We start from the raw sequence: 15,831 nt of genomic DNA on the forward strand, positions 1-15,831 counted from the left end.
GCAAGAGAATAGGAGAAACGCTGAACAATCACGTAAAATTCACGAAAAAGGGACCTTATGCGCTATGAATCAATTTTTTGTCTAGGCGATAAAAAGGCAAATTTTCAGAGCAAAAAAAATATTAAAATAGGTAAAATTGCGAAGTTTGGCTGCGAAATTTTGTAAAGTAGGCCGTATAGCTTTACGAAGTTTCGAATTTTATATACTTTTGTATTACTGTGCAGGAAATTTTCCGCATTTTACAAAAAGCTAAACATTGCGATTGTACTAATTCCACATGCTCTTTTTAGCTGTGATATGTATTTCCTTTTTGTTGCCGAGACCTAAACTTACTCTATTGCGCATGCATATGGAAATAAGACGCGGCTTCCATGTAATTTTCACTAGTTTCGTAAAATCACTGTTAAATTTATTAGCACCTCGTCACAACTTGTTCCGTGATTAAAATTATTCTAATGAAGTCTTAATTAATGATTTAAGAATACTCTATTTCTCTAGAGAAATTCGTGTTCCGAATGATGGTGTTTGAAAATTTGGCGATTCCAATTATAAAAATTAAACATTTCGGGTACATTACCGCAATTCTCTTAGTAACTAAACTGAAGTACTGTATTTGCCATTGTTTTAGAATATAATATACAATTAAGAAGCTATAGCTTTCCTCCTCTTAAGCAGAAATTGTATCATGCATTGCAAAAAAAAACATTATTTTATAATTTCTTTAATAAAGTGAAAAATATTTATAATGATAGATATTTAAAAACATTACCGTTGCAAGCCGAATGTGAGATATTCTTTTCCAAAGTTGATAGTTCGTGAAAATTGGACAAAAGGAACACGTGGTTATTTGCAGGAGGAGAAGCCATCGTTCTCAACTCTGACATACGGATTCCAGACCCTATTCCGATAGAATATATCACAACACCGATATTCTTGAGTTGCTGGGAAGGTTGGTATACATGTCCACTGCTCTGACCATCCGTGAAAACGATCAAAACTTTCTTTACACCTAAAGATGTTTCGCTTGTATTACACTACTATATTACAAGTTATTGGAAAGATTTTGAAAGGGAGAAAGAGCAAAAGGAAAGGCTAAAAGTGTAATAAATATTGTATCTAGAAAGTTTAAAAATGTTAAAATAAAGTGGTGTACAAAAGTTCAATTCGCTCCGGTTATTTAATTTCTATAAACATGCATGTTACAGGCTTACAGCATTCTGATACCAAACAAACCTGTGAGTCGGGAACCGTTTTTGGCATTAAACATATCTGTATACGCTCTTAACAACGCAAGATGGGTGTTCGTTCCCCCTCCACTGTATGGAATGTTATCTATTGCTGAATAAAGATCTTGTCGGGTTCCAAATACTCGAGAAAAGGGAAAATGTAGTGTGGTCCATGACGCATATGACATCACTGATACTCTCGTGCTGTTTTGAGAAATCGTGAAAAAGTTTGTGAGATCTTTCACAAAAGATTTCGTTTTATCATAACTGTAACGGCTAATACTGCCAGAACTGTCCAATATAAATCCAAGATCAATCCTTTCTGTACATATTGTTATTTTTTCACCTAAAAATTAAATGAAAAATTTAAAAGTGTAAATGCCCCAACAGAATGTGAGGCTCGTTAAACTACCGACAAATTCTGGGCATGACAAGGTTAAATTAATGGTATTCGTACATAATTATTGGTATTCGTACACAATTTCATTAGTGCTCAGGCTACCAATACGTATGCCTGGCACAAAGGAAATTGGCACAGGTAGCTACCCGTTTTACCAGTGCGGGCTAATAATTTGGGTGTAGTGTAAACGGGGCTTTGGTTGTCATTGTATAATGTGGAGATATACGATTTTTATTGTTGAGTGTTATTAAACTGCATGCAGGCCAACTAATTTTGCATGGGTGTTCATTAAATATCTATTCCGGCTTCTTCTCCGTGACATTTTTTAGACACGTATAAAGATGTACGTAACAAGAATAATTGAAGAAAAACGTGTTTTAGAAAGATTTATACATGCTTGTCAAAAATTTTGTATTAGTTCGATGCACATAGATTTAACAAGAATATTAAAAGAAAATACTGTTTTCAAGAAGATTTGTTCTTGTTTATCAAATATCTTGCATTAGTTTGCTGAATGTTGTTTTTAATTGTATTAAAAATATACTTTACATGTTATTCCATCGCCAATAAAGCCAATATTGCAAACACAGTTAAACGAGCCATTTGTATTGTTGCAAGACGCGTTACTATTGCAGTTGTTTATTCCAATTTCACATTCATTCACATCTGAAATGCAACATTTACAACAAAGAACATCATCATGCAGCCTTTGCACAAATTCAAAAGTAACCGAGGGTTTATCATGGAATATAACAGTACTTTCATAGGTTATTCGTTATTTGTTATCTTGCATGAATCTTTAAAAAGTTACCTTCACATTTCTTTCCATCCCCAGTATACCCGTTATTGCAAAAGCAGTGAAACGAGCCGTTCGTTTTGATACAAGACGAATGAATATCGCAGTCGTAACATTCATGTACATCTGTATATAAGAGAATTAATATTTTCAATAAATAATAAATGAATTATGGCTTGAATCACTCAAATTTAGCAGTCAGTATTCAATTCGCAGTTCTAAGGTAAAGCAGGTGGCAACCAATGTTATTAAAAAAATTATGTTAGGGATAATTTCAAAGGCGCTTTTTCTCGGCGGTATGCGACGTATTTCCAAAGAAGGAGGCGAAATATTTCGCATTTCGCTTGAAAACGTAGCCCGTGGAATTTGTGCCCTACATAAGAAATTTAATGTGACGACTGCTTTTATGCGCATTCAAGTTATGAATCTAAATTTCCTGGAAAATAATACTCTTAGCAGGTGCTTTCACTTCGAAAACAATAGGAAACATTCTACGTTTTAGTTCTGAATTTTAACAAAAGTTGAAACATTTACCATTGCATGCAGAATATGAGATATTCCTCTCCAAAGTTGATAGTTTATGAAAATGGCTCAAAAGGAATACGTGATCACTTGCAGGAAGAGAAGCCATTGTTTTCAACTCTGACAGATCGATTCCTGAACCTATGCCAATAGAATATATTACAACGCCGACATCTTTTAGTTGTTTTGATGGTTGGTATACATGTCCACTGCTTTTGCCGTCCGTAAAAACAATTAACACTTTCTTTATACCTAAAGATATTTAACAACTATATTAAACGTAATATTAGCAATAATTAAAAAAAAGGGAGAAGACAATACCACAGGCAAACCAGGGTCTACAAATTATTATGTTATCTTGATTAAGAGTAGGGAGGAATTAAATATTTGAAGCTCTAAAATTCTGTTCACAGTTTTAAATTTTGTCCGATCCAAATGACTTCTGATTTATGAAGATATTTAATAATATTATAGCCAGTGGACTTGCGATGTATGGGGGCAGCAAATTAGCTAAAAGTTTAAACCAACGCATTACTGCTTTTTCAATAACCTGACTTCATTCCATACGTCAAAAGTGAATTGGATTCAACAAAAGTGGATCGTGTAAACAGGTCTTAATGCTGCTGCAAAAAAATCAATGCGCATGCATGCAGTTGAGTAGCGTAGCCAGCCTGACGATTTGTTCCGCTATGCTACTACTTGGTGTTCATTGACGAAAATAAATTTGTAAAAATACGAATAATTGTAATAGCTCAAAATTTACATAGCGGGACAAAATCGTCAGGCTGGGTACGCCACTGATGCATGCAGTTACGGAAGCTAACAAATGCAGGTATAGTTGTCAAAATCCTTAGGGGTACATCTAGAGTCAATCTCAACCCAATATAATCATTAAACACATAAAGTCGTTTTCCCAAGATGATAGCAATAATATTGAACAAACCTGAAAAACGGGAACCATTTTTGGCATTAAACATATCTGTATACGCCCTCGTCAGTGCCTGATGGGTGTTCGTTCCCCCTCCATTGTATGGAATGTAATCTATTGCTGAATAAAGATCTTGTCGGGTTCTGAACACTCGAGAAAATCGAAAATGTAATGTGTTCCACGTCGCATATGATATCACTGACACTCTAGTGTTCTTTTGAGATATTTGGAAATTGTTCGTAATATCTTTCACAAAAGATTTGGTTATATCAAAATTATATCGCCCAATACTGCCAGAACTGTCCAAAATGAACCCGAGATCAATCCTTTCTGTGCATACCTTTTCACCTATAATGAGTTAAGAATGTGGTTGGTATGGCAAACTTTTAAGTGTCTGAAGTTTTATAAAAATTTGATAGCTCATTTTTTAATTTTATCTTATTATTCCATACTAGAAAATTTGATTGCCGTACGATGTTTTAAATATTTTTTGAAAAGCAAAATGTCTTGAATGATCCCATGCCTGTGACTAAACAGGAGAACAGCCCTGTGTTTTAAGAGGTTTGCAACGGCATAATAACTCAAAATACATGCGTGCAATATTGAGATTCATAATCATTTTTATATCTATTATACATACACGTTAATCCATCTCCAAAATAACCCATGTTGCAAACACAGTTAAAAGAGCCAATGGTATTGTTGCACGACGCGTTACTATCGCAAATGTTAGTTCCATTTTGACATTCATCCACGTCTGAAATATAAAATCAGCAACAAATACAAACATTAATTTTGCACAAAATATAAGATAAGATATTTAGTGGATATTACAAAAGAGAAATTAAAACAATATCCTGTTTAATTTCTAGAAAAAAATACAACCATATTTTAAAAAGTTACCTTCACATTTTTTTCCATCCCCAGTATACCCGTTATTGCAAAAGCAGTGAAACGAGCCGTTCGTTTTGATACAAGACGAATGAATATCGCAGTCGTAACATTCATGTACATCTGTATATAAGAGAATTAATATTTTCAATAAATAATAAATGAATTTTGGCTTGAATCACTCAAATTTAGCAGTCAGTATTCAATTCGCAGTTCTAAGGTAAAGCAGGTGGCAACCAATGTTATTAAAAAAATTATGTTAGGGATAATTTCAAAGGCGCTTTTTCTCGGCGGTATGCGACGTATTTCCAAAGAAGGAGGCGAAATATTTCGCATTTCGCTTGAAAACGTAGCCCGTGGAATTTGTGCCCTACATAAGAAATTTAATGTGACGACTGCTTTTATGCGCATTCAAGTAATGAATCTAATTTCCTGGAAAATAATACTCTTATGCAGGTGCTTTCACTTCGAAAACAATAGGAAACATTCTACGTTTTAGTTCTGAATTTTAACAAAAGTTGAAACATTTACCATTGCATGCGGAATATGAGATATTCCTCTCCAAAGTTGATAGTTTATGAAAATGGCTCAAAAGGAATACGTGATCACTTGCAGGAAGGGAAGCCATTGTTTTCAACTCTGACAGATCGATTCCTGAACCTATGCCAATAGAATATATTACAACGCCGACATCTTTTAGTTGTTTTGATGGTTGGTATACATGTCCACTGCTTTTGCCGTCCGTAAAAACAATTAACACTTTCTTTATACCTAAAGATATTTAACAACTATATTAAACGTAATATTAGCAATAATTAAAAAAAAGGGAGAAGACAATACCACAGGCAAACCAGGGTCTACAAATTATTATGTTATCTTGATTAAGAGTAGGGAGGAATTAAATATTTGAAGCTCTAAAATTCTGTTCACAGTTTCAAATTTTGTCCGATCCAAATGACTTCTGATTTATGAAGATATTTAATAATATTATAGCCAGTGGACTTGCGATGTATGGGGGCAGCAAATTAGCTAAAAGTTTAAACCAACGCATTACTGCTTTTTCAATAACCTGACTTCATTCCATACGTCAAAAGTGAATTGGATTCAACAAAAGTGGATCGTGTAAACAGGTCTTAATGCTGCTGCAAAAAAATCAATGCGCATGCATGCAGTTGAGTAGCGTAGCCAGCCTGACGATTTGTTCCGCTATGCTACTACTTGGTGTTCATTGACGAAAATAAATTTGTAAAAATACGAATAATTGTAATAGCTCGAAATTTACATAGCGGGACAAAATCGTCAGGCTGGGTACGCCACTGATGCATGCAGTTACGGAAGCTAACAAATGCAGGTATAGTTGTCAAAATCCTTAGGGGTACATCTAGAGTCAATCTCAACCCAATATAATCATTAAACACATAAAGTCGTTTTCCCAAGATGATAGCAATAATATTGAACAAACCTGAAAAACGGGAACCATTTTTGGCATTAAACATATCTGTATACGCCCTCGTCAGTGCCTGATGGGTGTTCGTTCCCCCTCCATTGTATGGAATGTAATCTATTGCTGAATAAAGATCTTGTCGGGTTCTGAACACTCGAGAAAATCGAAAATGTAATGTGTTCCACGTCGCATATGATATCACTGACACTCTAGTGTTCTTTTGAGATATTTGGAAATTGTTCGTAATATCTTTCACAAAAGATTTGGTTATATCAAAATTATATCGCCCAATACTGCCAGAACTGTCCAAAATGAACCCGAGATCAATCCTTTCTGTGCATACCTTTTCACCTATAATGAGTTAAGAATGTGGTTGGTATGGCAAACTTTTAAGTGTCTGAAGTTTTATAAAAATTTGATAGCTCATTTTTTAATTTTATCTTATTATTCCATACTAGAAAATTTGGTTGCCGTACGATGTTTTAAATATTTTTTGGAAAGCAAAATGTCTTGAATGATCCCATGCCTGTGACTAAACAGGAGAACAGCCCTGTGTTTTAAGAGGTTTGCAACGGCATAATAACTCAAAATACATGCGTGCAATATTGAGATTCATAATCATTTTTATATCTATTATACATACACGTTAATCCATCTCCAAAATAACCCATGTTGCAAACACAGTTAAAAGAGCCAATGGTATTGTTGCACGACGCGTTACTATCGCAAATGTTAGTTCCATTTTGACATTCATCCACGTCTGAAATATAAAATCAGCAACAAATACAAACATTAATTTTGCACAAAATATAAGATAAGATATTTAGTGGATATTACAAAAGAGAAATTAAAACAATATCCTGTTTAATTTCTAGAAAAAAATACAACCATGTTTTTTTAAGATCATACCCGTGCATGAATATCCATCTCCACCAAAACCAACGTTGCAAAAGCAGTGAAACGAGCCATTAGTTTCAAGACACGATGCATGAATATCGCAGTGGTAACATTCATAATCATCTATACAATGTAATGTTCAGAATTAATTGCCGCTGAAATGTAAATTAAAATTAATTTATAGCGGTACTCGTCTATTGATCGTAGTTAACAGTGTTTCCGGCCTGGCCATGAGAGTAGAAGAGGGGGTCCTGACAATTTTGGGATGTGTATTTTCCGAATTTGTTGTTAATTTGAACACATTTTGAAACATTACCATTACAAGCCGAATGTGAGATATTCTTTTCCAAAGTTGATAGTTCGTGAAAATTGGACAAAAGGAACACGTGGTTATTCGCAGGAGGAGAAGCCATCGTTCTCAACTCTGACAAATGGATTCCAGACCCAATTCCGATAGAATATATTACAACACCGATATTTTTGAGTTGCTGGGAAGGTTGGTATACATGTCCACTGCTCCGACCATCCGTGAAAATAATCAAAACTTTCTTTACACCTAAAGATATTTTGCTTGTATTACACTACGATATTATTGGAGAGATTTTGAAAGAGAGAGAGAGATCAAAAGAAGAGACAAAAAATGTAATAAATATGATATCTAGAAAGTGAAAAAAATGCTAAATTTGCAGCATTCTGATACCAAACAAACCTGTGAGTCGGGAACCGTTTTTGGCAATAAACATATCTGTATATGCTCTTAACAACGCAAGATGGGTGTTCGTTCCCCCTCCACTGTATGGAATGTTATCTATTGCTGAATAAAGATCTTGTCGGCTTCCAAATACTCGAGAAAAGGGAAAATGTAGTGTGGTCCATGTCGCATATGACATCACTGACACTCTTGTGCTGTTTTGAGAAATCGTGAAAAAGTTTGTGAGATCTTTCACAAAAGATTTCGTTTTATCATAACTGTAACGGCTAATACTGCCAGAACTGTCCAATATAAATCCAAGGTCGATCCTTTCTGTACATATTGTTACTTCTTCACCTAAAAATTGAATGAAAAATTTAATATATAAATCCTCCAACTGATTGTGAGGCCCGTTTAAACTACAGTCAATGGCACGGTTAAATTAATGGTATTCATACACAATTATTGGTATTCGTAAACAATTTTATTAGTGCTCAGGCTAGCAATACGTACGCTCGGTGCGAAGGATATTGGCACAGGTACCCCATTTAGCCCTTCGGGTTTATAATTTGGCTAATAAGATTATTATTATAGTGTAAACGAGTCTGTGGTTGTCATGGTAATGTAGCGATATTCGATTTTTATATATTGTCGAGTGCAAACTGCAGTAAAGCAGCAATAAATAAATTTTCCGGTTTTTCTGAGTAATTTTTTTAGACACGTGTATACAGATGCATGTAACAAGAATAATTGAAGAAAAACGTATTTTAGGGGTATTTACACATGCTTATCAAAAATTTTGTATTAGTTTGATGCACATAGATGTATAACAAAAATAATCTTAGAAAATAGGTTTTCAGAAAATTTATCAAACATTCTGTATTAGATTGCTGAATGTGGTTTTTAATTGCATGAAAAATGTACTTTACATGTTATTCCATCGCCAATAAAGCCAATATTGCAAACACAGTTAAACGAGCCATTTGTATTGTTGCAAGACGCGTTACTATTGCAGTTGTTTATTCCAATTTCACATTCATTCACATCTAAAATGCAACATTTGAAACGAAAAACATCATCAGCTTATGCAAAAATTAAAAGTAACCGAAGGTTTATGGAATGTAACAATATTTTCATCAGTTTTTTTCACAAGTTATTAATTGTTATTTGTCATCATGAATTTTTAATAAGTTACCTTCACATTTCTTTCCATCCCCAGTATACCCGATATTGCAAAAGCAGTGAAACGAGCCGTTCGTTTTGATACAAGACGAATGAATATCGCAGTCGTAACAGTCATGTACATCTGCAAGAAAATATTTGCAATTTTGGCGCAATAAATTAAATTATGGCTTGAGAAATTCAAATTTAGCAGTCGTGGTATTCAATTCGCATGTTCTAAGTTAAAGCAGGCGGCAACCAATGTAATTAAGGAAATAATGTTAGGGCCTAATTCCAAGCGCGCTTTTTCTCTGCGAAATGCGAAATATTTCGCCTGTTTCTTTTGTATTTCGGCTACTTGAATAAATTAATTCGGCTTCATTGCTCACAAATCAAAAGAAGCGCGCGAAATATTTTGCATTTCGCTTGAAAAATTCAGCCCGTGGAGTTTTATGGGGCTTTACACGAGAAATTTAATGTGACGACTGCTTTTACGCGCATACAAGTTAGGTACCTAAATTTCCGGAAAAATATTATTCTGATAGAAGTGGTTTAACTCCGTAAATAATTCCGAAACATTCTACCTATTAGTTTTGAATTTTAATACAGGTTGAAACATTTACCATTGCAAGCGGAATATGAGATATTCCTTTCCAAAGTTGATAGTTTATGAAAATGGCTCAAAAGGAACACATGATCACTTGCAGGAAGGGAAGCCATTGTTTTCAACTCTGACAGATCGATTCCTGACCCAATACCAATAGAATATATTACAACGCCGACATCTTTTAGTTGTTTTGATGGTTGGTATACATGTCCACTGCTTTTGCCGTCCGTAAAAACAATTAACACTTTCTTTATACCTAAAGCATAATTATATTAAACGCAATTTTTGCAATGATTTTAAAAAAAGGGAGAAAACAATACCACAGGAAAACCAGGGTCTACAAATTATTATATAATCTTGATTAAATGTTGGGAAAAAATTAATATTTGAAGGGCTAAAATTCTGTTCACAAGGCGAAATTTGTCGGATCCAATTCACTTCTGATGTATGGGGATCTTTAATAATATTATATCCAATTGACTTGCGATGTATGTGGGCAGCAAATCAACTTAAAGTTTGAACCAATCAACGTCGTACTGCTTTTCGCCCTACTGGATCGTGTAAACATGCCTTAATGCTGCCGCAGAAGGTCAATGCGCATGCAGTTACGCAGGCGCACGCATGGAGGTATAGTCAAAATCTTTAAGGGTAACCTGGAATGACCGGAAAATATCAAATCAATATAATCATTAAACACATAAAATCGTTTTCCGAAGAGTATAGCAATAATATTGAACAAACCTGAAAAACGGGAACCATTTTTGGCATTAAACATATCTGTATACGCCCTCGTCAGTGCCTGATGGGTGTTCGTTCCCCCTCCATTGTATGGAATGTAATCTATTGCTGAATAAAGATCTTGTCGGGTTCTGAACACTCGAGAAAATGGAAAATGTAGTGTGTTCCACGTCGCATATGATATCACTGACACTCTAGTGTTCTTTTGAGATATTTGGAAATTGTTCGTAATATCTTTCACAAAAGATTTAGTTGTATCAAAATTATATCGCCCAATACTGCCAGAACTGTCCAAAATGAACCCGAGGTCAATCCTTTCTGTGCATACTTCTTCACCTATATAAGTTAAGAATGTAGTTGGTATGGTAAACTTTTAAGTGTCTGACGTTTTATAAAAATTTGATAACTCATTTTATCTCTTATTATTCCATACTGGAAAATTTGGTTGCCGAACGACGTTGTAATTTTTTTTGGAAAACAAATGTTTTTAGTGTTCACATGCCCGTGACGAAACAGGGGAACTGCAATGTGTTTTGAGAGGTTTGCGACGGCATAATAATTTAAGATACATGCATGCAATATTGAGATTCATAATCATTTTTATATCTACTATACATACACGTTAATCCATCTCCAAAATAACCCATGTTGCAAACACAGTTAAAAGAGCCAATGGTATTGTTGCACGACGCGTTACTATCGCAAATGTTAGTTCCATTTTGACATTCATCCACGTCTGAAATATAAAATCAGCGACAAATGCAAACATTGATTTTGCACAAAATATAAGTTATTTGGTGGATAAAACAATATTTTATTTTATTTCTGGAAAAAAAACACCAACATAAGATTTATTCACTTCTGAAATATATTAAAAAGGATATAAGAATATAACATCAGTGTCAAAAACAAAATCAGTCTGAGTAAACACCGCAGAAATTGGTCTTTATAGAGTTTTCGCACAAAAATCCAATCACTGATTCCAAAATGCGCATTTCAGTATCACTACACAATTATCAAAAGTTGTTCAAGTTGTTACTTCAAAGGTTGTTAAAGGGTCTTAATTTCGAGTGAAGTTGCATGTACATAACTCAGTTCAAGCCAGGAATATTTGAGAAAAATGAATGAATTATCGGTCCTCTGGCAGGAATCGAACCTGCGTTTATGCGATGCCGGTACGGTGCTCTCGCCACTGAGCTACCGAGGTAGCAGACAAAAGCAAGCGTGATTAGTGTGTATGTTAAGGTAGTAACGCCGAGCATAGGTTAGGATTGCTACCTTGAAATACACACCGATATCGTTTTAATCTAAATTTTAAAGCATGAAGAATATCACTGAAGAGAAACACACCTGTGCATGAAGATCCATTTCCAGTGAAACCGTTGTTGCAAGAGCAGTGGAGTGTGCCATTGGTATTAATACACGACGCTTGCTTATGGCATTTGTAACATTCATTTTCCTCTAAAAGGCAATAAGGAATTATACTACCAGAAACTATAGCATCATGCGGGCTTTAAGTCTTGCTTTAAAATTCTTAACGTAAAATACATCAAATCACGTCACCCTGAACCATGTGAATAATTTGCTACCCTCTATAAATAGGTACATGGTCAGTACGTGTCTGTAATCCTTCTGCGTTCAATGCATTTACCTAGGTGGTTTCTAAAAATTGGCTTATTTCTTATGTTAATATGTTTAAGTAATGCATATAGGCTTTTGTTGCTTAACCAGGTGTTATTTTGCTACCAGATAATGCATGTTGCTCTTAATAGTGGAGATTAGGACATTTTTGAAAACAGGTATCCCTGTGTTATACTAAAAAAAACTTTCAGAGAAATGAGGAGCGAAGCCAATTTTTTATTTGCAAGCCTAATATAGTTTCAATTCCTTCACGTTTAAGTACTAGTTGCAAGTATGTTTTTATTAAAAATGCGTCCACTACAAATCAAAACATTCGGTGGGAAGAAATATAACCAAAATATCTTATGCTCTAAATGACTTGACTGCTAGTTATTCTCCAGGTTTTCCACTTTGCGTATTGTACGAAATGCTACTGGACAGCGTGTAATAAATAAAGTAGTACATATTCTTCGTATGTTAGACATAAAACTGAACATATATCCAAAAAATACCATTGCAAGCCGAAGACGAGATATTTTGTTCCAAAGTAGATAATTCCTGAAAGTTGGGCAAAAAGAACACGTGATCTTTTGCAGCAGGAGAAGCCATTGTTTCCAGCTCCGAGACATCGACTCCAGTTCCAATTCCAATTGAATATATTACGACACCAATGTTTTTTAGTTCTTTTGAAGGTTGTTCGACACTTCCTTGACTTTGGCCATCAGTAAAAACAATCAAAATTTTCTTTGTTTCTGAAATCAACAAGAATAATTGGCGAGCATGCAAATTATCCACAAGCAGTTTTGCAAGGTTTTAGGAGAATATAGAATACTGGGCGTACAAATGAATGGATTAATGTCCTGTGTGCAAAAAGCAGTATTATAAACCTCGATTCTATAAATTATTGACACTTTACAAACCTGGAGACTGGGCGTCATTCTTGCCATTAAACATATCTTTATAGGCTTGCATCAACGCTTGGTGGGTGTTAGTTCCTCCTCCAAGGTACGAAATGTTATCTATTGCTGTATAAAGATCTTGTGGGGATACAAATTTTTGAGAAAAGAAGAAATGCAATCTTGACGTTGTTGCATATGATATCACGGATACTCTTGTGTTATTTTCCGAGATCTTAAAATAGGTAATAAGATCTTTCACAAAAGATTTTGTTTTACCAAAATTAGTTTGCCCGATACTACCAGAACTGTCCAATAGAAATCCAAGGTCAATTCGCCTGTTGCATTGTGTTGCATTTCGACCTTAAACGTATCAGTACAACATAATTTAATGCATGTGAGGTAGCGTGATGAATTTTTAATAAATATTTTACAATTTTTTGCTCTAAAGTGCATAGGAGTGACTAAAATGATTTTGTGACCAAAATTTAAAAAGAAAAACATATTTCAGTTCCGTAGAATTGCGATGAAAAGCAGCTGATTATGAGAAGAAATCACATCTTTTCCCTTTGAAAATTTTGCATGAAGGAACACAACATGTCTTGAAAATATCGACGCCTCTCAACCGACATTGTGTAACATTTTGATTAAACATTTTTTAGTTATCGAGTCTATAAGATACTCTTCATAGGTTTTTTACGTCAGCTTTATGCGAAAGCACGTTTTGTGGGATATTAAATGCTATTCATTGTCTGTCAAATTTTTTCCGTTATAATACTATTTTATTGAATAATCAGACAGTTTCCATGTATAGATTTTCAATGATCTCATGTTAAAGCTGTACGTTAACTTACGAAATTTATTTGAGAAATTCAAAACGAATCCTTCTTTTCGTATACTACCATCCGAGTGGAACGCAATAAAGAGGTGGGATCCAGATGATGTCAGACTTCGTGGTAACTGGCTTCCACAATATCGCCCGAGTTTTGATGCATACGAGGAGTCACCATCATAAACCTCCAAATAATCATAACTACAACGGGAATCACTTTCCAGCTAAAAAGTGAAACAAAAACAAATAATGGTTTGCTGGCCGTATCAAAGTACATAAAAGGCATTTATTCCACTGGCGGAATTGATCGATATAGAAGAAAGCAGCGCGAATGTGCATATCGAAAGAATTAACACCATTTGAAACCTTAAAAAAAATTAATGTTTTTAAAATAAATTTAGATTTTTAGACAAGAGAGCAGAATATATGGTTTAACATAGCTAGTAAAAAAACAAGTATGTTTATTTGGAAATACCCACACGAGCGGTTCAATCCGAAATTATTCATAACCTGATTTCTATGCGTGTTGTTTCTCTCCATGATTAAATTTAAACGGGTATTATGACCTACCGAAAAAGATGAAAACGTTAACAGAATCCTTGATCCATTGGTGCCAGAAATAATCCATTTGCAGTCTATAGAGTTAGGGTAATAACTGGGATAATGAGGACTTTTTAGTGTAGCAGGAGCATACAGGTGGCTTTTCCCACATGGACCTACAAGAAAAGAGAAAAGCATTGAAAAAGGTATTTCAAGTTTGATATTATTTAATGAATTTATTTGATATTATACTTTTTCATAACAATATGGAGTGTTACCTGGAATTTTTGTTAGAGACGTAGCGGTGCCTTCAAAAGAAGAAAGACAAATCCCGGTTTATATTATACACCTAGTACATTGAAGTAGAGTTTAATATCTTGATAAGAAGGTACGCTATGTTTTCTTACTATTATAGGAAATTTAATATAGGACACCATTAAGGGAGAAAAGAAACCAGTACAAGCCGACAATTTTACCAAATAAAAAACAAAATTAATATATTAATCTGACTTCTTCAAACCCAGGGTGAATGTTAAAATAACTCGAGAAAGAATTTTAATACGTCAACAACTCCTTATAAGGATATCCTAGTCGGGAAACAGCTAATGAATTGGCAAATATTGTTACCATGGCAACGAAAAACAACGTGTTGCCAGACGAAAGAAGGCGTAAAAATCCAAAATAAGAAGTTTTTCGGGCATGTTTTTATTTTTAACAGTGTTTTGGCCTTTTCCAGAAAGGTTTCACACCTTTTAGCCGCACGTTGCTTTGGGTAATTTTGCCCTTTTGTTTGCATTTTTCACAGCGGGCCAGACTCATTTCACAGCGGGTGTGATTACGGCTCGCTGTGAAACGCTTTTCAGATATTCAGATTGCTTCATTAAACAGTTAAAAAATAAGTCGTGATACTTCAGATGTCGTGATATACTTGCTACAGTCATTTATATCCGTGAAGTCAAAACTGGTGTCTAAATCAAATACAGCATTGTGTAAAAAAGTGCGAACGTTGATGATTGTCTGTTTGAAGACTTTTGTGCTAGGCTGATGCTAAAAGATTTTAGGGTGCGCAAATTATATAAGTCCATTCTGCTCGCGCGCCTTCTTTATTGTCCTGTTACGCGTTTAATGTTGACGAGTAAAATCATGCTTGCAGTCATACATTTGAGAGCTTTTTTCTTATACATTTGTTTTTAGTGCTGCTTGTTACCCGAAGGTGTTCATACAACGGGATAAACATGGTTGCTGCGGTGTACAATTCCGTTGCTTTATCACTACGTTTGGACGTAATATTTTCGAGAAGCTTAAGGCACGACGAAGAGTATTTTCCAAGTTGCATGGTAACACAAAAAGCGCAAAACCGCATGCTTATAAATTATTATTTTTCTGATTCTATGCACAAACAAAGAACAAGAAATTGAGCAAGCAAAACAACTTACCTATTGTTAAAACTAGGCCACAGAGCAGGCGAGTTGCTGTGAAAGCAGTCATCACTACAAAAAGAATAATACGGTGTAAAAAGGTTAAAAGGTGTCTTCGAGGTTATTCCGGAAATTCATCGCTGTAAAAGATGCATGGGGATATATCAAGTTAAAGCGATCGGTCGATTTTTAATACTTAAATGTTCTTCGATGCTTAATTCGTA

At 34.6% G+C, this 15,831-nt stretch overlaps 1 protein-coding gene across 1 annotated transcript in view; it reads right to left on the reverse strand.

Annotated features, from left to right (window-relative positions):
* Positions 1 to 15,130, reverse strand: part of LOC114515560 — a 29,637-nt gene extending 14,507 nt beyond the window's left edge. The window contains exons 1-25 of the mRNA XM_028534843.1: positions 15,118 to 15,130; positions 14,220 to 14,365; positions 13,672 to 13,873; positions 12,842 to 13,180; positions 12,434 to 12,673; positions 11,652 to 11,762; positions 10,921 to 11,037; positions 10,305 to 10,637; positions 9,580 to 9,819; positions 8,991 to 9,101; positions 8,725 to 8,841; positions 7,814 to 8,152; positions 7,421 to 7,660; positions 7,117 to 7,227; positions 6,851 to 6,967; positions 6,226 to 6,558; positions 5,295 to 5,534; positions 4,776 to 4,886; positions 4,513 to 4,629; positions 3,888 to 4,220; positions 2,957 to 3,196; positions 2,438 to 2,548; positions 2,176 to 2,292; positions 1,234 to 1,572; positions 770 to 1,009 (exon numbers count right to left, since the gene is read on the reverse strand). Of these exons, the coding sequence (XP_028390644.1) occupies positions 770 to 1,009; positions 1,234 to 1,572; positions 2,176 to 2,292; positions 2,438 to 2,548; positions 2,957 to 3,196; positions 3,888 to 4,220; positions 4,513 to 4,629; positions 4,776 to 4,886; positions 5,295 to 5,534; positions 6,226 to 6,558; positions 6,851 to 6,967; positions 7,117 to 7,227; positions 7,421 to 7,660; positions 7,814 to 8,152; positions 8,725 to 8,841; positions 8,991 to 9,101; positions 9,580 to 9,819; positions 10,305 to 10,637; positions 10,921 to 11,037; positions 11,652 to 11,762; positions 12,434 to 12,673; positions 12,842 to 13,180; positions 13,672 to 13,873; positions 14,220 to 14,365; positions 15,118 to 15,130 (4,957 nt within the window). The remainder of the gene's footprint in view (positions 1 to 769; positions 1,010 to 1,233; positions 1,573 to 2,175; positions 2,293 to 2,437; positions 2,549 to 2,956; positions 3,197 to 3,887; positions 4,221 to 4,512; positions 4,630 to 4,775; positions 4,887 to 5,294; positions 5,535 to 6,225; positions 6,559 to 6,850; positions 6,968 to 7,116; positions 7,228 to 7,420; positions 7,661 to 7,813; positions 8,153 to 8,724; positions 8,842 to 8,990; positions 9,102 to 9,579; positions 9,820 to 10,304; positions 10,638 to 10,920; positions 11,038 to 11,651; positions 11,763 to 12,433; positions 12,674 to 12,841; positions 13,181 to 13,671; positions 13,874 to 14,219; positions 14,366 to 15,117) is intronic.
* Positions 15,131 to 15,831: the final 701 nt, after the last annotated feature.

This window comes from Dendronephthya gigantea, unplaced genomic scaffold (genome assembly GCF_004324835.1).
Source record: "Dendronephthya gigantea isolate DGI-Jeju-01 unplaced genomic scaffold, DenGig_1.0 000004F, whole genome shotgun sequence".
NCBI lineage: Eukaryota > Metazoa > Cnidaria > Anthozoa > Malacalcyonacea > Nephtheidae > Dendronephthya > Dendronephthya gigantea.